Genomic DNA, 23,189 nt, shown 5'->3' on the forward strand with positions numbered 1-23,189 from the left:
GGGAGGGTGTGACACACTCAGACACCACCACAGGTCCACTACCTGGGAGGGTGTGACACACTCAGACACCACCACAGGTCCACTACCTGGGAGGGTGTGACACACTCAGACACCACCACCGTCCACTACCTGGGAGGGTGTGACACACTCAGACACCACCACCGTCCACTACCTGGGAGGGTGTGACACACTCAGACACCACCACCGTCCACTACCTGGGAGGGTGTGACACACTCAGACACCACCACCGTCCACTACCTGGGAGGGTGTGACACACTCAGACACCACCACCGTCCACTACCTGGGAGGGGGTGACACACTCAGACACCACCACAGGTCCACTACCTGGGAGGGTGTGACACACTCAGACACCACCACCGTCCACTACCTGGGAGGGTGTGACACACTCAGACACCACCACCGTCCACTACCTGGGAGGGTGTGACACACACACACACCACCACAGGTCCACTACAATGGTCCCTAACATCTTGCTACAACTCACTCCCAATTAACATACAGCACATACTTAATGACACGCCCCAACAGACAACGAACCATCAATCTTGCCTGTACAGCCATTGACGTGTCAGACCTTAATGATGTAACTGAATGGGGATTAAATCATGCACTAAAGATGGGAAAATCAACTGCTCCTGGAGAGGACGGTATTACTTACAGTCTACTGAGATTAGTCTCACACGTACCAGGTAATCCACTATTAGTGTTGTACAGAATGAGTTTACGTGAAGGAGTATTACCTGATGCTTGGACAAAGAGTGTCATTGTTCCCATCCCCAAACCACACTATATTCATATACCAAGATAATTATAGACCCATATCTTTAACATCGTGTGTTTGTAAAGTGCTTGAACGTATTGTTCTTAACCGACTCATGTATCGTATATATGGTGCAACATATCACCTCACCCAAATGCGAGTATAGGTATGAAGGATTAGCTGACTCTGTTACGGGTTCACCATAGCCCGTGCTACATGGACACTTCGTTCTGAGTAGCTAAATCTGAAACAACAACAACAACTGACTCTGATTAGTGTTTACAGGTTACAGTTGTGTGTGTAAACTAAAGTCTTTGAAAATGTAATAAGTTATTACGAAACGAGTTCAAGCGTCGCGTCAGACTAGAAATAAAAATTAATTTTGGAGAATTGATTTTTTAATTACCATCGACAGTAAAAAGAAACATAAGAAATATTGAGAAAATTCGTGTTAGAATTATTAATCTTACTTTTTCGGTCATATTTAACAACTCTATATATATATATATATATTATATATATATATATATATATATATATATATATATATATATATATATATATATATATATATATATATATATATATATATATATATATGCTCCTTTTCTTTTCTGCCCAGTCATTTTGGAAGTCACCCTTAACCTGTCCAGTGAGCTCAATATTTGGTTTTTGGACGATGGTACTCTAGCCGGCTCCCCAGCCTCACTCTTGGACGACATAAGAATAATTCAGGAGCAAGGAGCAAGCCTAGGCCTCACCCTGAACCCTTCCAAGTGCGAAATAACCTCCACCAACCAGCACATAATAGAGCAAATAAAGGTTGTTCTGCCTGATATTCATTCAACCAACCCTGAGGACAGCACACTCCTAGGTGCTCCTCTTGGAAGGGATGCCATCGACGAGGTCCTTGGTAAGAAGATCACTGACCTGAAGAGGATGAACGTGAGGATTGAAGACATCGATGCTCATGATGCACTTTACCTCATCACCAGATGCTTGTCCCTCCCCAGGCTGACCTACTTTCTAAGATGTTCGCCATCTTTCAACAATATTAAATTAGAAGAGTATGACAGCTTGCTGAAATCAACACTAGAAAAAGCCCTCAATCTTTCTCTCAGCGACTCACAGTGGAAACAGGCCTCCCTTCCTGTCAGACTCGGGGGCCTTGACGTGCGCACAGCAACACAAATTGCTGTATCAGCGTTCCTGTCCTCTTCAGTGGGGTCTGACAACTTGGTGAAGGAAATCCTACCTGAGCACCTAGTTCAACAGGCAGGGGTACATGATCCTAGCTTCACAGACTGCACAACCAAATGGGTCTCTCTCGCAGGACCAGCACCCCAACCACCACCTTCTGAAGCCCATAAGCAATCCAGCTGGGATCGCCCCATTGCCGACCAAGAAGCTGCGACTTTGCTAGAAGCTGCGACAACACCACATGCCACTGCCCGACTTAGAGCTGTAGCAGCTCCCCATGCAGGGGATTTCCTATTAGCAACCCAAATGTCAGCAACCGGCACCCGTCTCATACCGCAGGCCCTCCGAATTGCCGTGGCTCTCCGCCTCGCTGCCCCAATCCACACCGAATACAGGTGTATTTGCGGCGAGGCAGAGGCCGACAGGTACGGACGGCATGGCCTTCTCTGCCAAAGGACAGGAGGATGACATGCAAAACACGGCGAGGTCAATGACATTATTAAGAGAAGCTTTACCACAGCCAGTTGTCCAGCAGAGAGAGAGCTCCGTTACCTAATGTCCCGCCACTCTGATGAGCATGTCGGTCGCCCAGACGGAATCACGGTGAACCCCTGGAAGAATGGTAGACAGTTGGTGTGGGACTACACTTGCGTTTCAACTTTAGCCAACACCTATGTTGACTTCAGCGCTACACAAGCAGGAGGAGCTGCCAATCACCGGGAAGCGGCCAAGTCACGTAAATACAGAGACCTTGAGTACCACTACAATTTTGTCCCCATTGCCTCAGAGACACTTGGTGCCTGGGGTAAAAGTGCTGCTAGCTTTTTGAAGGAGTTGGGGTCTAAGCTAATCGAAACAACTAGAGACCCTAGAGCTGCCAGTTTTCTTTTTCAGCGCCTTAGTGTGGCAATCCAGAGAGGAAATGCTCACTGCATCCATGGTTCCTGCCCGCCATCTGAGGAGCTGGAGGAGCTATTCAACTTGTGACAAGCAGCCTTGTACCCTGCATGTAATCAATATTGTAACTTTTTTTTGTGTAATGACATTTTCAAATAAAGTTAGATAAATATACACACATACCAAAAGAATAGGGGTGGTAGGAGAAGAAAATATCAAGGTGTTCAGTGAGAATCCACAAGGTCTTCTCTGAGTACTGTTTATTTTCTTCTCCGAGGCTATGGGTCCCTACACTTGCACCAGAGGTGGTACCCCTTCTATATATATATATATATATATATATATATATATATATATATATATATATATATATATATATATATATATATATATATATATATATCTGTTGTACCTAGTAGCCAGAACGCAGTTCTTGGCCTACTATGCAAGGCCCGATTATATATATATATATATATATATATATATATATATATATATATATATATATATATATATATATATATATATATATATATATGTGTGTGTGTGTGTGTGTGTGTGTGTGTGTGTGTGTGTGTACTCACCTAGTTGTGTTTGCGGGGGTTGAGCTCTGGTTCTTTGGTCCCGCCTCTCAACCGTCAATCAACAGGTGTTCAGATTCCTGAGCCTATCGGGCTCTGTCATATCTACACTTGAAATTGTATGGAGTCAGCCTCCACCACATCACCCCCTAATGCATTCCATTTGTCAACCACTCTGACACTAAAAAAGTTCTTTCTAATATCTCTGTGGCTCATTTGGGCACTCAGTTTCCACCTGTGTCCCCTTGTGCGTGTTCCCCTTGTGTTAAATAGACTGTTTTTATCTACCCTATCAATCCCCTTCAGAATCTTGAATGTGGTGATCATGTCCCCCCTAACTCTTCTGTCTTCCAGCGAAGTGAGGTTTAATTCCCGTAGTCTCTCCTCGTAGCTCATACCTCTCAGCTCGGGTACTAGTCTGGTGGCAAACCTTTGAACCTTTTCCAGTTTAGTCTTATCCTTGACTAGATATGGACTCCATGCTGGGGCTGCAAACTCCAGGATTGGCCTGACATATGTGGTATACAAAGTTCTGAATGATTCTTTACACAAGTTTCTGAATGCCGTTCGTATATTGGCCAGTCTGGCATATGCCGCTGATGTTATCCGCTTGATATGTGCTGCAGGAGACAGGTCTGGCGTGATATCAACCCCCAAGTCTTTTTCCTTCTCTGACTCCTGAAGAATTTCCTCTCCCAGATGATACCTTGTATCTGGCCTCCTGCTCCCTACACCTATCTTCATTACATTACATTTGGTTGGGTTAAACTCTAACAACCATTTGTTCGACCATTCCTTCAGCTTGTCTAGGTCTTCTTGAAGCCTCAAACAGTCCTCTTCTGTTTTAATTCTTCTCATAATTTTAGCATCGTCCGCAAACATTGAGAGAAATGAATCGATACCCTCCGGGAGATCATTTACATATATCAGAAACAAGATAGGACCGAGTACAGAGCCCTGTGGGACTCCACTGGTGACTTCACGCCAATCGGAGGTCTCACCCCTCACCGTAACTCTCTGCTTCCTATTGCTTAGATACTCCCTTATCCACTGGAGCACCTTACCAGCTACACCTGCCTGTCTCTCCAGCTTATGTACCAGCCTCTTATGCGGTACTGTGTCAAAGGCTTTCCGACAATCCAAGAAAATGCAGTCCGCCCAGCCCTCTCTTTCTTGCTTAATCTGTGTCACCTGATCGTAGAATTCTATCAAGCCTGTAAGGCAAGATTTACCCTCCCTGAATCCATGTTGGCGATTTGTCACGAAGTCCCTTCTCTCCAGATGTGTTACCAGGTTTTTTTCTCACGATCTTCTCCATCACCTTGCATGGTATACAAGTCAAGGACACTGGCCTGTAGTTCAGTGCCTCTTGTCTGTCGCCCTTTTTGTATATTGGGACCACATTCGCCGTCTTCCATATTTCTGGTAGGTCTCCCGTCTCTAGTGACTTACTATACACTATGGAGAGTGGCAAGCAAAGTGCCTCTGCACACTCTTTCAGTACCCATGGTGAGATCCCATCTGGACCAACAGCCTTTCTAACATCCAGATCCAGCAGGTGTCTCTTGACCTCCTCTCTCGTAATTTCGAACTCCTCCAAGGCCGCCTGGTTTACCTCCCTTTCTCCTAGCACAGTGACCTCACCCTGTTCTATTGTGAAGACCTCCTGGAACCTCTTGTTGAGTTCCTCACACACCTCTCTGTCATTCTCTGTATACCTGTCCTCGCCTGTTCTAAGTTTCAATACCTGTTCTTTCACTGTTGTTTTCCTTCTGATGTGACTGTGGAGTAGCTTTGGTTCGGTCTTGGCTTTGTTAGCTATATCATTTTCAAAATTTTTCTCTGCTTCTCTTCTCACCCTGACGTACTCATTCCTGGTTCTCTGGTGTCTCTCTCTGCTTTCTGGTGTTCTGTTATTCCGGAAGTTCCTCCACGCCTTTTTGTTCAGTTTCTTCGCTTCCATACATGCCCTATTATACCATGGATTCTTCTGTTGCTTCTCGGATTTTTCCCTTTGGGCCGGGATGAACCTGTTTACTGCCTCCTGACACTTTTGGGTAACGTAGTCCATCATACCCTGTACAGACTTGTCTCTGAGGTCTGTGTCCCAAGGTATTTCACTTAGGAAACTTCTCATCTGTTCATAATTCCCCTTTCGGTATGCCAGCCTTTTGATTCCTAGTTCTTTTTGGGGGGAGATAAGTCCTAGTTCTACTAGGTACTCAAAGTTCAATACACTCTGGTCACTCATTCCCAAGGGCGCTTCCATCTTAACTTCCCTTATATCCCATTCATTTAGGGTAAATATCAAATCAAGCATTGCTGGTTCATCTTCTCCTCTCATTCTTGTTGGTTCTTTGGTGTGCTGGCTTAGAAAGTTTCTTGTTGCCACGTCCAGCAGCTTAGCTCTCCATGTTTCTGGTCCTCCATGCGGGTCTCTGTTCTTCCAATCTATCTTCCTATGGTTGAAGTCTCCCATAATTAGTAGTCCAGATCCATTCCTGCTAGCAACAGAAGCTGCTCTTTCTATTATGTTAATGGTGGCCATGTTGTTTCTATCATATTCCTGTCTAGGTCTTCTGTCATTTGGTGGTGGATTATATATGACTGCGACTATAATTTTTTTCCCTCCATTTGTTACAGTACCTGCTATGTAGTCACTGAAACCTTCACAGCCCTGAATATCCATCTCCTCAAAATCCCAGCCTTTTCTTACCAGCAGAAAACACACACACACTCACTTGTGTGTGTGTGTGTGTGTGTGCGTATGTATATGTGTATAAAGTATATGTGGAAGCTGATCAGAATTTCATTTCACCTTTGTAAATGCACATTAATGATATTATGTAAAGAACACATCGAACACTTTAAGTAGGGCAGACGTAACTCTGTGTACTCACCTGGCTGTATTCACCTAATTGTGCTTGCGGGGTTGAGCTCAGGCTCTTTGGTCCCCCCCTCTCAACTGTCAATCAACTGATATACAGATTCCTGAGCCTTCTGGGCTCTATCATATCTGTATCTATATATTTATGTCTCTAGGTTAAATTAGCATTTTAAAGACCACTACAATCACCTTCTGTGGTTAATTATTCAATAAATCCCTGAACTATATGTTTAACAGATCTCTCACCCTGTCCACGGAGGACAGAAGGAAATGTATATATGCTGATTAGCATTGTAAATGTCTGGCCACGTCAGTGGTAGAAAAAAAACCTACCTTAAAGTGTGTGGCTCACTGAGACATCTCCACCTTATACCCAGTTACGGTATAATATATACCACTAATACTTAGATATATAATATATAAGTTGTCCACCTTTCTTTAGTCATACAAAAGTAAACAACTTAAATAAATTTAAACATTTAATTTAATTTAGAGAACCTAAAATAATAATATTTTTTTCTTAATTATATGGCAAAAATAATACGGGAACAACCATCAACAGTGCATATGAAACTCTAGCAAAATTATTATATCAGGTTATCATATTATATCTGGCTATCATATTATATCAGGCTATCCTATTATATCAGGTTATCATATTATATCAGGCTATCCTATTATATCAGGCTATCCTATTATATCAGGCTATCCTATTATATCAGGCTATCCTATTATATCAGGTTATCATATTATATCAGGTTATCATATTATATCAGATTATCCTATAACAACCAGTGAGATATCATTTACCTGTTCATGCTTTGGTTAAGAACAGACGAAATCATACACAATATCAATGCACTTGATTCAACAAATCAACAGTGTAATTGTCCTTTGTTTGGACCTGGAACACGTGTACACCTGAGCCACACCTGTACACCTGAGCCACACCTGAGCCACACGTGTACACCTGAGCCACACGTGTACACCTGAGCCACACCTGTACACCTGAGCCACACCTGAGCCACACGTGTACACCTGAGCCACACCTGTACACCTGAGCCACACCTGTACACCTGAGCCACACGTGTACACCTGAGCCACACCTGTACACCTGAGCCACACCTGTACACCTGAGCCACACGTGTACACCTGAGCCACACCTGTACACCTGAGCCACACGTGTACACCTGAGCCACACGTGTACACCTGAGCCAAACGTGTACACCTAAGCCACACGTGTACACCTGAGCCACACCTGTACACCTGAGCCACACGTGTACACCTGAGCCAAACGTGTACACCTGAGCCACACGTGTACACCTGAGCCAAACGTGTACACCTGAGCCACACGTGTACACCTGAGCCACACGTGTACACCTGAGCCACACGTGTACACCTGAGCCAAACGTGTACACCTAAGCCACACGTGTACACCTGAGCCACACCTGTACACCTGAGCCACACGTGTACACCTGAGCCAAACGTGTACACCTGAGCCACACGTGTACACCTGAGCCAAACGTGTACACCTGAGCCACACGTGTACACCTGAGCCACACCTGTACACCTGAGCCACACGTGTACACCTGAGCCACACCTGTACACCTGAGCCACACCTGTACACCTGAGCCACACGTGTACACCTGAGCCACACCTGTACACCTGAGCCACACGTGTACACCTGAGCCACACGTGTACACCTGAGCCAAACGTGTACACCTAAGCCACACGTGTACACCTGAGCCACACCTGTACACCTGAGCCACACGTGTACACCTGAGCCAAACGTGTACACCTGAGCCACACGTGTACACCTGAGCCAAACGTGTACACCTGAGCCACACGTGTACACCTGAGCCACACCTGTACACCTGAGCCACACGTGTACACCTGAGCCACACGTGTACACCTGAGCCACACCTGTACACCTGAGCCACACGTGTACACCTGAGCCACACCTGTACACCTGAGCCACACGTGTACACCTGAGCCACACCTGTACACTTGAGCCACACGTGTACACCTGAGCCAAACGTGTACACCTGAGCCACACGTGTACACCTGAGCCACACCTGTACACCTGAGCCACACCTGTACACCTGAGCCACACGTGTACACCTGAGCCAAACGTGTACACCTGAGCCACACCTGTACACCTGAGCCACACCTGTACACCTGAGCCCCACCTGTACACCTGAGCCACGCGTGTACACCTGAGCCACACCTGTACACTTGAGCCACACATGTACACATGAGCCACGCGTGTTCACCTGAGCCACACGTGTTCACCTGAGCCACACGGGTACACCTAAGCCACACGTGTACACCTGAGCCACACGTGTACACCTGAGCCACACGTGTACACCTGAGCCACACGTGTACACCTGAGCCACACGTGTACACCTGAGCCACATGGGTACACCTAAGCCACACCTGTACACCTGAGCCACACCTGTACACCTGAGCCACACATGTACACATGAGCCACGCGTGTTCACCTGAGCCACACGTGTTCACCTGAGCTACACGGGTACACCTGACCCACCCTTGCCACACCTGTAGACCTGAGCCACACCTGTACACCTGAGCCACACCTGTACACCTGAGCCACACCTGTACACCTGAGCCACACCTGTCTCAAGCCCCACAATGTTGGTTCTATCATCTCGTGTGATAAAATTTTCACCGCACTCACCTGAACTTAGGTTACCAGGACGCGAGGAAGTTACTCTTAAGTAGAACACTGAGCCCAAAAGCTTTAGACACGCTAAATATACACGAGGCATTTTTCCAATTAAAAGTTGTGGCTGAGGAGGTACTCCCCAGCCCCACCCGAGTGTGTCAACACACTCGCCCCCCCCCCCGCACCACCCGAGTGTGTCAACACACTCGCCTCCACGCACCACCCGAGTGTGTCAACACACTCGCCTCCACGCACCACCCGAGTGTGTCAACACACTCGCCTCCACGCACCACCCGAGTGTGTCAACACACTCGCCTCCACGCACCACCTGAGTGTGTCAACACACTCGCCTCCACGCACCACCCGAGTGTGTCAACACACTCGCCTCCACGCACCACCTGAGTGTGTCAACACACTCGCCTCCACGCACCACCCGAGTGTGTCAACACACTCGCCTCCACGCACCACCTGAGTGTGTCAACACACTCGCCTCCACGCACCACCTGAGTGTGTCAACACACTCGCCCCCCCCGCACCACCCGAGTGTGTCAACACACTCGCCTCCACGCACCACCTGAGTGTGTCAACACACTCGCCTCCACGCACCACCTGGTTGGAAACATGATAGGAAAGTTGGCAATATTTTTGTTGTCGTTTCATGGTGTGTTTATCGCTGAGACGCACCGGGCCACCACTACAACCCCTGCTGGCCACTCCAAAACCCCTGCTGGCCACCCCACAACCCCTGCTGGCCACCCTACAACCCCTGCTGGCCACCCCACAACCCCTGCTGGCCACCCCACAACCCCTACTGGCCACCCCACAACCCCTGCTGGCCACCCACAACCCCTGCTGGCCACCCCACAACCCCTGCTGGCCACCCACAACCCCTGCTGGCCACCCACAACCCCTGCTGGCCAGTCCACAACCCCTGCTGGCCACCCCACAACCCCTGCTGGCCACCCCACAAGCCCTGCTGGCCACCCCACAACCCCTGCTGGCCACCCACAACCCCTTCTGGCCACCCCCACAACCCCTGCTGGCCACCCCACAACCCCTTCTGGCCACCCCACAACCCCTGCTGGCCACCCACAACCCCTGCTGGCCACCCCACAACCCCTGCTGGCCACACACAACCCCTGCTGGCCACCCCACAACCCCTGCTGGCCACCCCACAACCCCTGCTGGCCACCCCACAACCCCTGCTGGCCACCCCACAAGCCCTGCTGGCCACCCCACAAGCCCTGCTGGCCACCCCACAACCCCTGCTGGCCACCCACAACCCCTTCTGGCCACCCCACAACCCCTGCTGGCCACCCCACAACACCTTCTGGCCACCCCACAACCCCTGCTGGCCACCCCACAACCCCTGCTGGCCACCCCACAACCCCTGCTGGCCACCCCACAACCCCTGCTGGCCACCCCACAACCCCTGCTGGCCACCCACAACCCCTGCTGGCCACCCCACAACCCCTGCTGGCCACCCCACAACCCCTGCTGGCCACCCACAACCCCTGCTGGCCACCCACAACCCCTGCTGGCCACCCACAACCCCTGCTGGCCACCTACAACCCCTGCTGGCCACCCCACAACCCCTGTTGGCCACGCACAACCCCTGCTGGTCACCCACAACCCCTTCTGGCCACCCCACAACCCCTGCTGGCCACCCCACAACCCTTGTTGGCCACCCCACAACCCCTGCTGGCCACCCCACAAGCCCTGCTGACCACCCCACAACCCCTGCTGGCCACCCCACAACCCCTGCTAGCCACCCACAACCTCTGCTGGCCACCCCACAACCCCTGCTGGCCACCCCACAACCCCTGCTGGCCACCCACAACCCCTGCTGGCCACCCCACATCCCCTGCTGGTCACCCCACAACCCATTCTGGCCACCCCACAACCCCCTGCTGGCCACCCCACAACCCCTGCTGGCCACCCCACAAGCCCTGCTAGCCACCCCACAACCCCTGCTGGCCACCCACAACCCCTGCTGGCCACCCCACAACCCCTGCTGGCCACCCACAACCCCTGCTGGCCACCCACAACCCCTGCTGGCCACCCCACAACCCCTGCTGGCCACCCACAACCCCTTCTGGCCACCCCACAACCCCTGCTGGCCACCCCACAACCCTTGCTGGCCACCCCACAACCCCTGCTGGCCACCCCACAAGCCCTGCTGGCCACCCCACAAGCCCTGCTGGCCACTCCACAACCCCTGCTGGCCACCCACAACCCCAGCTGGCCACCCACAACCCCTGCTGGCCACCCCACAACCCCTGCTGGCCACCCACAACCCCTGCTGGCCACCCCACAACCCCTGCTGGCCACCCCACAACCCCTGCTGGCCACCCCACAACCCCTGCTGACCACCCCACAACCCCTGCTGGCCACCCCACAACCCCTGCTGGCCACCCCACAACCCCTGCTGCCCACCCACAACCCCTGCTGGCCACCCACAACCCCTGCTGGCCACCCCACAACCCCTGCTGGCCACCCACAACCCCTTCTGGCCACCCCACAACCCCTGCTGGCCACCCCACAACCCCTGCTGGCCACCTTACAACCCCTGCTGGCCACCCCACAATCCCTGCTGGCCACCCCACAACCCCTGCTGGCCACCCCACAACCCCTCCTGGCCACCCACAACCCCTGCTGGCCACCCCACAACCCCTGCTGGCCACCCCACAACCCCTGCTGACCACCCCACAACCCCTGCTGGCCACCCCACAACCCCTGCTGGCCACCCACAACCCCTGCTGGCCACCCCACAACCCCTGCTGGCCACCCCACAACCCCTGCTGGCCACCCCACAACCCCTGCTGGCACCCCACAACCCCTACTGGCCACCCCACAACCCCTGCTGGCCACCCCACAACCCCTGCTGGCCACCCCACAACCCCTGCTGGCCACCCACAACCCCAGCTGGCCACCCACAACCCCTGCTGGCCACCCCACAAGCCCTGCTGGCCACCCACAACCCCTGCTGGCCACCCCACAAGCCCTGCTGGCCAACCCACAACCCCTGCTGGCCACCCCACAACCCCTGCTGGTCACCCACAACCCCTGCTGGCCACCCCACAACCCCTGCTGGCCACCCCACAACCCCTGCTGGCCACCCACAACCCCTGCTGGCCACCCCACATCCCCTGCTGGTCACCCCACAACCCATTCTGGCCACCCCACAACCCCCTGCTGGCCACCCCACAACCCCTGCTGGCCACCCCACAAGCCCTGCTAGCCACCCCACAACCCCTGCTGGCCACCCACAACCCCTGCTGGCCACCCCACAACCCCTGCTGGCCACCCACAACCCCTGCTGGCCACCCACAACCCCTGCTGGCCACCCCACAACCCCTGCTGGCCACCCACAACCCCTTCTGGCCACCCCACAACCCCTGCTGGCCACCCCACAACCCTTGCTGGCCACCCCACAACCCCTGCTGGCCACCCCACAAGCCCTGCTGGCCACCCCACAAGCCCTGCTGGCCACTCCACAACCCCTGCTGGCCACCCACAACCCCTGCTGGCCACCCACAACCCCTGCTGGCCACCCCACAACCCCTGCTGGCCACCCACAACCCCTGCTGGCCACCCCACAACCCCTGCTGGCCACCCCACAACCCCTGCTGGCCACCCCACAACCCCTGCTGGCCACCCCACAACCCCTGCTGGCCACCCCACAACCCCTGCTGGCCACCCCACAACCCCTGCTGGCCACCCACAACCCCTGCTGGCCACCCACAACCCCTGCTGGCCACCCCACAACCCCTGCTGGCCACCCACAACCCCTTCTGGCCACCCCACAACCCCTGCTGGCCACCCCACAACCCCTGCTGGCCACCTTACAACCCCTGCTGGCCACCCCACAATCCCTGCTGGCCACCCCACAACCCCTGCTGGCCACCCCACAACCCCTCCTGGCCACCCACAACCCCTGCTGGCCACCCCACAACCCCTGCTGGCCACCCCACAACCCCTGCTGACCACCCCACAACCCCTGCTGGCCACCCCACAACCCCTGCTGGCCACCCACAACCCCTGCTGGCCACCCCACAACCCCTGCTGGCCACCCCACAACCCCTGCTGGCCACCCCACAACCCCTGCTGGCCACCCCACAACCCCTACTGGCCACCCCACAACCCCTGCTGGCCACCCCACAACCCCTGCTGGCCACCCCACAACCCCTGCTGGCCACCCACAACCCCAGCTGGCCACCCACAACCCCTGCTGGCCACCCCACAAGCCCTGCTGGCCACCCACAACCCCTGCTGGCCACCCCACAAGCCCTGCTGGCCAACCCACAACCCCTGCTGGCCACCCCACAACCCCTGCTGGTCACCCACAACCCCTGCTGGCCACCCCACAACCCCTGCTGGTCACCCACAACCCCTGCTGGCCACCCCACAACCCCTGCTGGCCACCCCACAACCCCTGCTGGCCACCCACAACCCCTGCTGGCCACCCCACAACCCCTGCTGGCCACCCCACAACCCCTGCTGGTCACCCAGAACCCCTGCTGGCCACCCCACAACCCCTGCTGGCCACCCCACAACCCCTGCTGGCCACCCACAACCCCTGCTGGCCACCCCACAACCCCTGCTGGCCACCCCACAACCCCTGCTGGCCACCCACAACCCCTGCTGGCCACCCCACAACCCCTGCTGGCCACCCACAACCCCTGCTGGCAACCCCACAACCCCTGCTGGTCCTTCACCTGGGGCCCCGTCTCCATATAGTCTTACTGGCCACCAACGTCTCGAGCAGTAAGTCAGGGAAGAAACAAGAGCAGCTTCTCAGGGTAATATTCAAGCTCCAACATTCTTAGAGAGGGAAAGAAGCGAGAAGGGGATAAACCCCACACTGACCTCGAGTACGAGTACTTCGAGGACGAGTACTTCGAGGACGAGTACTTCGAAGACGAGTACTTCGAGGACGAGCACTTCGAGGACGAGCACTTCGAGGACGAGTACTTCGAGGACGAGTACTTCGAGGACGAGCACTTCGAGGACGAGTACTTCGAGGACGAGTACTTCGAAGACGAGTACTTCGAGGACGAGCACTTCGAGGACGAGCACTTCGAGGACGAGTACTTCGAGGACGAGTACTTCGAGGACGAGCACTTCGAGGACGAGTACTTCGAGGACGAGTACTTCGAAGACGAGTACTTCGAGGACGAGCACTTCGAGGACGAGTACTTCGAGGACGAGTACTTCGAGGACGAGTACTTCGAGGACGAGCACTTCGAGGACGAGTACTTCGAGGACGAGTACTTCGAAGACGAGTACTTCGAGGACGAGCACTTCGAGGACGAGCACTTCGAGGACGAGTACTTCGAGGACGAGTACTTCGAGGACGAGCACTTCGAGGACGAGTACTTCGAGGGCAAGTACATCAAGGATGAAGTCTTCGAATACTAAGGCAAGGCTAATAACAAAAGTATTGCGAGAAAAGGTGAAAATAAAGGGAAAGATTATTAAAAAAAATTTGACCCTGAGACTCGAGTAAAGAGGTCGGGGCACTCTGTAAGACAAGAGGCGGGGGAGGAGGGTGCTGGTGCGGCCCCTGAGAGCGCCTAAGTGCTGTTCTCTGAAGGTTAGGCATCTTCACAGGCACTGGAAATTAACCAATTTTTTCATGCCACTGTAGGAGGGGGTTATAATAATAATGGGAAGCGAGGGAGTGAAAACGATGGGATTGTTTATACATTTTCGGGAAGCCAAAGATAGAATTAGGTCCGAGGAATCGAGTCAGGTCTTGTACGGCATTTGACCTAAAATGCTGATGCAATAAATTAGTTGATGCTGCAGAAGGGAAGCCACCTCCTGCTGGTGGCTCCTGGGTGTGACACATGCTGCTGGGTGTGACACATGTGTCACACACATGCATGCTGGGTGTGACACGTGCTGCTGGGTGTGACACATGCTGCTGGGTGTGACACGTGCTGCTGGGTGTGACACATGCTGCTGGGTGTGACACATGCTGCTGGGTGTGACACGTGCTGCTGGGTGTGACACATGCTGCTGGGTGTGACACGTGCTGCTGGGTGTGACACATGCTGCTGGGTGTGACACATGCTGCTGGGTGTGACACATGCTGCTGGGTGTGACACATGCTGCTGGGTATGACACATGCTGCTGGGTGTGACACATGCTGCTGGGTGTGACACATGCTGCTGGGTGTGACACATGCTGCTGGGTGTGACACATGCTGCTGGGTGTGATACATGCTGCTGGGTGTGACACATGCTGCTGGGTGTGACACGTGCTGCTGGGTGTGACACATGCTGCTGGGTGTGACACATGCTGCTTGGTGTGATACATGCTGCTGGGTGTGACACATGCTGCTGGGTGTGACACATGCTGCTGGGTGTGATACATGCTGCTGGGTGTGACACATGCTGCTGGGTGTGACACGTGCTGCTGGGTGTGACACATGCTGCTGGGTGTGACACGTGTTGCTGGGTGTGACACATGCTGCTGGGTGTGACACGTGCTGCTGGGTGTGACACATGCTGCTGGGTGTGACACGTGTTGCTGGGTGTGACACATGCTGCTGGGTGTGACACGTGCTGCTGGGTGTGACACATGCTGCTGGGTGTGACACGTGTTGCTGGGTGTGACACATGCTGCTGGGTGTGACACGTGCTGCTGGGTGTGACACATGCTGCTGGGTGTGACACGTGTTGCTGGGTGTGACACGTGCTGCTGAGTATGACACATGCTCCTGGGTGTGACACGTGATGCTTGGTGTGACACGTGCTGCTGAGTATGACACATGCTCCTGGGTGTGACACGTGCTCCTGGGTGTGACACATGCTCCTGGGTGTGACACATGTTCCTGGGTGTGACCCGTGCTCCTGGGTGTGACACATGCTGCTGGGTGTGACACATGCTGCTGGGTGTGACACATGCTGCTGGGTGTGACACATGCTCCTGGGTGTGACACATGCAGCTGGGTGTTACACATGCTCCTGGGTGTGACACATACTCCTGGGTGTGACACATACTGCTGGGTGTGACACATGCTGCTGGGTGTGACACATGCAGCTGGGTGTGACACATGCTGCTGGGTGTGACACATGCTGCTGGGTGTGACACATGCAGCTGGGTGTGACACATGCTCCTGGGTGTGACACACGCTCCTGGGTGTGACACACGCTCCTGGGTGTGATACATGCTGCTGGGTGTGACACATGCTGCTGGGTGTGACACATGCAGCTGGGTGTGACACATGCTCCTGGGTGTGACACATACTCCTGGGTGTGACACATGCTGCTGGGTGTGACCCGTGCTCCTGAGTGTGACACATGCTGCTGGGTGTGACACATGCTGCTGGGTGTGACACATGCTGCTGGGTGTTACACATGCTCCTGGGTGAGACCCGTGCTCCTGGGTGTGACACATGCTGCTGGGTGTGACACATGCTCCTGGGTGAGACCCGTGCTCCTGGGTGTGACACATGCTGCTGGGTGTGACACATGCTCCTGGGTGTGACACATGCTGCTGGGTGACACACGCTCCTGGGTGTGACACACGCTCCTGGGTGTGACACACGCTCCTGGGTGTGACACATGCTCCTGGGTGTGACACATGCTGCTGGGTTTGACACATGCCGCCAGCCGCCAGTTTCGATAGCAAAACATTGCCCAGCCTTGCACATGATAGCAAAACATTTGTCAGAAAACCCGACACCATTTAATAATATTACATATAATAGGCAGATAATATTGCTGCTGATGTATACACAAGTTAACCCATAGAGATTGTAGCTTGTAGTGGAATTTTCCGTCAATAGAAATCGGGATATCATTGCCACATAGTTCCATAAATTCACCAGCAGCTATTCTGTTGGGAATTTTTCTTAATACAGTAGTCTTTGGACTTTTAACATCATAAAAACATCTCATTTGAATTAACTTAATTATCAGTACCAAATTAGAGTAAATGTGACCCTTCTACTTCTAAATAATCTATTGCCCGAAACGCTTTGCGTAATAGTGGCTTTAGGCATTGTATGTACTAGCTCTATCCATAAATCCATCAACTTTTATATCTTACCTTGTATGTATTTACTTTACTTGAATAAAAAATTTGTATTTGTAATTATTGATATCTGGACAAAGAGCCAGTGCGTCAGTCATAGTGTAGAGAGGTCAGCCATAGTTAAGACCAGAGTCGCTCGGAGTGAGTTCAGGTCCAATAATTCTCACTTGGTCGAAGGATTATGGAGATCAAATTAGTGCTTCAACCATCATCAACACGCAGTCAACATCTAAACAAGGGAAGTGTCTTTCCGAAATCTTATCAAAGTCTTTCCTGGCCAGAAATGTTAGGTAGATAGGATGAATTCCGGTTAGAACACGAGCAAATGACTCAACCCAGGTAATTATTCCTTGGTCTTTATCTTATATATTATACAGTATTTTCTCTGATATAGCTGTCATATATAGGATTCCTGCTTTACAGCAAGTGTTCTTTTAGCAGGTATAGAAGAGGAAGCAAGAATTAATCTTGGTACATCAGTAGAGGGGAGGTGAATGCCAGTCTTAACTGAGGATTATTTGGAGTCAACATCCTTGTTCTAAGCTGGTGGACTAAGACTACCATACAATAAGATAAGACCTCTAAATTATTATCACTAATATATGTAGTTTAATGCTGTAGTTTGATTGGTTGCATATATAAATTTATTATAAGCCCCCCCTAATGTGCAAGGAGTCGATTTGTGAGGATTTTGCAGAAACACAGTCCGCTGAACATAATACAAATTGCTACCGAAATATATAAATTAACGTAAATATAAATTCTATATAAATTCATATAAATTAAATAAATATAAATCTCACGAGTCGGTTTCCCAAAACATTGCCCACCCTAGCACATGATAGCAAAGACACTGCCCAACCTAGTACATGATAGCAAAGACACTGCCCAACCTAGTACATGATAGCAAAAACATTCCCCAACCTAGCACATGATAGCAAAACATTGCCCAGCCTAACACATGATAGCAAAACATTGCCCAGCCTAACACATGATAGCAAAACATTGCCCAGCCTAACACATGATAGCAAAACATTGCCCAGCCTAACACATGATAGCAAAAACATTGCCCAGCCTAACACATGATAGCAAAACATTGCTCAGCCTAACACATGATAGCAAAAACATTGCCCAGCCTAACACATGATAGCAAAACATTGCCCAGCCTAACACATGATAGCAAAAACATTGCCCAGCCTAACACATAATAGCAAAACAATCCCCCAGCCTAGCACATGATAGCAAAACATTGCCCAGCCTAACACATGATAGCAAAACATTGCCCAGCCTAACACATGATAGCAAAACATTGCCCAGCCTAACACATGATAGCAAAAACATTGCCCAGCCTAACACATGATAGCAAAACATTGCTCAGCCTAACACATGATAGCAAAAACATTGCCCAGCCTAACACATGATAGCAAAACATTGCCCAGCCTAACACATGATAGCAAAACATTGCTCAGCCTAACACATGATAGCAAAACATTGCTCAGCCTAACACATGATAGCAAAACATTGCCCAGCCTAACACATGATAGCAAAACATTGCCCAGCCTAACACATGATAGCAAAACATTGCCCAGCCTAACACATGATAGCAAAACATTGCCCAGCCTAACACATGATAGCAAAACATTGCCCAGCCTAACACATGATAGCAAAACATTGCCCAGCCTAACACATGATAGCAAAACATTGCCCAGCCTAGCACATGATAGCAAAACATTGCTCAGCCTAACACATGATAGCAAAACATTGCCCAGCCTAGCATATGATAGCAAAACATTGCCCAGCCTAACACATGATAGCAAAACATTGCCCAGCCTAACACATGATAGCAAAACATTGCCCAGCCTAGCACATGATAGCAAAACATTGCTCAGCCTAACACATGATAGCAAAACATTGCCCAGCCTAGCATATGATAGCAAAACATTGCCCAGCCTAGCATATGATAGCAAAAACATTGCCCAGCCTAGCACATGATAGCATCTTGAGGGAGACGTTTTCATAGTAACGGATCAAGACGCCGACCAATGGAACCAATCAGCGTGAAGCAAGGATTGGATTGGCCCGGATTGCGACACACTCTCCCGGGATACGAACGCGACCACATGCCGATCCGCAGGAATACCTCGTCAAATTGAGGCTTCTTCAGTTGGACCAAATCAAAGGACGATTGTGGCGATACCCGGCTGGCCAAGGTGTGGACCTGGGACTGCTGGCCAAGGTGTGGACCTGGGACACCTGGCCAAGGTGTGGAATTGGGACACCTGGCCAAGGTGTGGACCTGGGACACCTGGCCAAGGTGTGGACCTGGGACACCTGGCCAAGGTGTGGACCTGGGACACCTGGCCAAGGTGTGGACCTGGGACTGCTGGCCAAGGTGTGGACCTGGGACACCTGGCCAAGGTGTGGACCTGGGACACCTGGCCAAGGTGTGGACCTGGGACACCTGGCCAAGGTGTGGACCTGGGACACCTGGCCAAGGTGTGGACCTGGGACACCTGGCCAAGGTGTGGACCTGGGACAGCTGGCCAAGGTGTGGACCTGGGACACCTGGCCAAGGTGTGGACCTGAGATTGCTGGCCAAGGTGTGGACCTGGGACTGCTGGCCAAGGTGTGGACAAGACTGCTGGCCAAGGTGTGGACCTGGGACTGCTGGCCAAGGTGTGGACCTGGGACTGCTGGCCAAGGTGTAGACCTGGGACACCTGGCCAAGGTGTGGACCTGGGACAGCTGGCCAAGGTGTGGACCTGAAACTGCTGGCCAAGGTGTGGACCTGGGACTGCTGGCCAAGGTGTGGACCTGGGACACCTGGCCAAGGTGTGGACCTGGGACACCTGGCCAAGGTGTGGACCTGGGACACCTGGCCAAGGTGTGGACCTGAGACTGCTGGCCAAGGTGTGGACCTGGGACTGCTGGCCAAGGTGTGGACAAGACTGCTGGCCAAGGTGTGGACCTGGGACTGCTGGCCAAGGTGTGGACCTGGGACTGCTGGCCAAGGTGTGGACCTGGGACAGCTGGCCAAGGTGTGGACCTGGGACTGCTGGCCAAGGTGTGGACCTGGGACACCTGGCCAAGGTGTGGACCTGAGACTGCTGGCCAAGGTGTGGACCTGGGACTGCTGGCCAAGGTGTGGACAAGACTGCTGGCCAAGGTGTGGACCTGGGACTGCTGGCCAAGGTGTGGACCTGGGACACCTGGCCAAGGTGTGGACCTGGGACACCTGGCCAAGGTGTGGACCTGAGACTGCTGGCTAAGGTGTGGACCTGGGACTGCTGGCCAAGGTGTGGACAAGACTGCTGGCCAAGGTGTGGACCTGGGACTGCTGGCCAAGGTGTGGACCTGGGACAGCTGGCCAAGGTGTGGACCTGGGACAGCTGGCCAAGGTGTGGACCTGGGACTGCTGGCCAAGGTGTGGACAAGACTGCTTGCTAAGGTGTGGACCTGGGACTGCTGGCCAAGGTGTGGACCTGGGACTGCTGGCCAAGGTGTAGACAAGACTGCTGACCAAGGTGTGGACCTGGGACTGCTGACCAAGGTGTGGACCTGGGACAGCTGGCAAAGGTGTGGACCTGGGACAGCTGGCCAAGGTGTGGACCTGAGACTGCTGACCAAGGTGTGGACCTGGGACAGCTGACCAAGGTGTGGACCTGGGACTGCTGGCCAAGGTGTGGACAAGACTGCTGGCCAAGGTGTGGACCTGGGACTGCTGGCCAAGGTGTGGACCTGGGACACCTGGCCAAGGTGTGGACCTGGGACAGCTGGCCAAGGTGTGGACCTGGGACACCTGGCCAAGGTGTGGACCTGGGACACCTGGCCAAGGTGTGGACCTGGGACTGCTGGCCAAGGTGTGGACAAGACTGCTGGCCAAGGTGTGGACCTGGGACTGCTGGCCAAGGTGTGGACCTGGGACACCTGGCCAAGGTGTGGACCTGGGACACCTGGCCAAGGTGTGGACCTGGGACACCTGGCCAAGGTGTGGACCTGAGACTGCTGGCCAAGGTGTGGACATGGGACTGCTGGCCAAGGTGTGGACAAGACTGCTGGCCAAGGTGTGGACCTGGGACTGCTGGCCAAGGTGTGGACCTGGGACTGCTGGCCAAGGTGTGGACCTGGGACTGCTGGCCAAGGTGTGGACAAGACTGCTGGCCAAGGTGTGGACCTGGGACTGCTGGCCAAGGTGTGGACCTGGGACTGCTGGCCAAGGTGTAGACAAGACTGCTGACCAAGGTGTGGTCCTGGGACTGCTGACCAAGGTATGGACCTGGGACAGCTGGCCAAGGTGTGGACCTGGGACAGCTGGCCAAGGTGTGGACCTGAGACTGCTGACCAAGGTGTGGACCTGGGACTGCTGGCCAAGGTGTGGACCTGGGACAGCTGACCAAGGTGTGGACCTGGGACTGCTGGCCAAGGTGTGGACAAGACTGCTGGCCAAGGTGTGGACAAGACTGCTGGCCAAGGTGTGGACCTGGGACTGCTGGCGAAGGTGTGGACCTGGGACACCTGGCCAAGGTGTGGACCTGGAACAGCTGGCCAAGGTGTGGACCTGGGACACCTGGCCAAGGTGTGGACCTGGGACACCTGGCCAAGGTGTGGACCTGGGACACCTGGCCAAGGTGTGGACCTGGGACACCTGGCCAAGGTGTGGACCTGGGACACCTGGCCAAGGTGTGCACCTGGGACACCTGACCAAGGTGTGGACCTGAGACTGCTGGCCAAGGTGTGGACCTGGGACTGCTGGCCAAGGTGTGGACCTGGGACTGCTGGCCAAGGTGTGGACCTGGGACAGCTGGCCAAGGTGTGGACCTGGGACTGCTGGCCAAGGTGTGGACCTGGGACACCTGGCCAAGGTGTGGACCTGAGACTGCTGGCCAAGGTGTGGACCTGGGACTGCTGGCCAAGGTGTGGACAAGACTGCTGGCCAAGGTGTGGACCTGGAACTGCTAGCCAAGGTGTGGACCTGGGACACCTGGCCAAGGTGTGGACCTGGGACACCTGGCCAGGGTGTGGACCTGGGACACCTGGCCAAGGTGTGGACCTGAGACTGCTGGCCAAGGTGTGGACCTGGGACTGCTGGCCAAGGTGTGGACAAGACTGCTGGCCAAGGTGTGGACCTGGGACTGCTGGCCAAGGTGTGGACCTGGGACACCTGGCCAAGGTGTGGACCTGGGACAGCTGGCCAAGGTGTGGACCTGGGACACCTGGCCAAGGTGTGGACCTGGGACACCTGGCCAAGGTGTGGACCTGGGACACCTGGCCAAGGTGTGGACCTGTGACACCTGGCCAAGGTGTGGACCTGGGACACCTGGCCAAGGTGTGGACCTGGGACACCTGGCCAAGGTGTGGACCTGGGACACCTGGCCAAGGTGTGGACCTGGGACACCTGGCCAAGGTGTGGACCTGGGACAGCTGGCCAAGGTGTGGACCTGGGACACCTGGCCAAGGTGTGGACATGAGATTGCTGGCCAAGGTGTGGACCTGGGACTGCTGGCCAAGGTGTGGACAAGACTGCTGGCCAAGGTGTGGACCTGGGACTGCTGGCCAAGGTGTGGACCTGGGACTGCTGGCCAAGGTGTGGACCTGGGACACCTGGCCAAGGTGTGGACCTGGGACAGCTGGCCAAGGTGTGGACCTGAAACTGCTGGCCAAGGTGTGGACCTGGGACTGCTGGCCAAGGTGTGGACCTGGGACACCTGGCCAAGGTGTGGACCTGGGACACCTGGCCAAGGTGTGGACCTGGGACACCTGGCCAAGGTGTGGACCTGAGACTGCTGGCCAAGGTGTGGACCTGGGACTGCTGGCCAAGGTGTGGACAAGACTGTTGGCCAAGGTGTGGACCTGGGACTGCTGGCCAAGGTGTGGACCTGGGACTGCTGGCCAAGGTGTGGACCTGGGACAGCTGGCCAAGGTGTGGACCTGGGACTGCTGGCCAAGGTGTGGACCTGGGACACCTGGCCAAGGTGTGGACCTGAGACTGCTGGCCAAGGTGTGGACCTGGGACTGCTGGCCAAGGTGTGGACAAGACTGCTGGCTAAGGTGTGGACCTGGGACTACTGGCCAAGGTGTGGACCTGGGACACCTGGCCAAGGTGTGGACCTG

The 23,189-nt window shown here is 53.8% G+C and overlaps 2 protein-coding genes across 2 annotated transcripts in view; one reads left to right on the plus strand and one right to left on the minus strand.

Moving 5' to 3' along the window:
* The window catches only part of LOC138353923 (uncharacterized), a 13,890-nt gene extending 13,104 nt beyond the window's left edge, over nucleotides 1-786 (minus strand). Inside the window, exon 1 of the mRNA XM_069307349.1 lies at nucleotides 762-786. Within this exon, the coding sequence (XP_069163450.1) occupies nucleotides 762-786 (25 nt within the window). The remainder of the gene's footprint in view (nucleotides 1-761) is intronic.
* Nucleotides 787-2,417: 1,631 nt separating this feature from the next.
* On the plus strand, nucleotides 2,418-14,453 carry LOC123766999 (aspartic and glutamic acid-rich protein-like). Its single transcript, XM_069307350.1, has 2 exons — nucleotides 2,418-2,467; nucleotides 13,862-14,453. The coding sequence occupies exons 1-2, from the start codon at nucleotides 2,418-2,420 to the stop codon at nucleotides 14,451-14,453; spliced, it is 642 nt and encodes a 213-aa protein (XP_069163451.1).
* The last annotated feature ends 8,736 nt before the right edge of the window (nucleotides 14,454-23,189 follow it).

The sequence above is a fragment of the Procambarus clarkii genome, chromosome 60 (assembly GCF_040958095.1).
Source record: "Procambarus clarkii isolate CNS0578487 chromosome 60, FALCON_Pclarkii_2.0, whole genome shotgun sequence".
Classification (NCBI taxonomy): domain Eukaryota; kingdom Metazoa; phylum Arthropoda; class Malacostraca; order Decapoda; family Cambaridae; genus Procambarus; species Procambarus clarkii.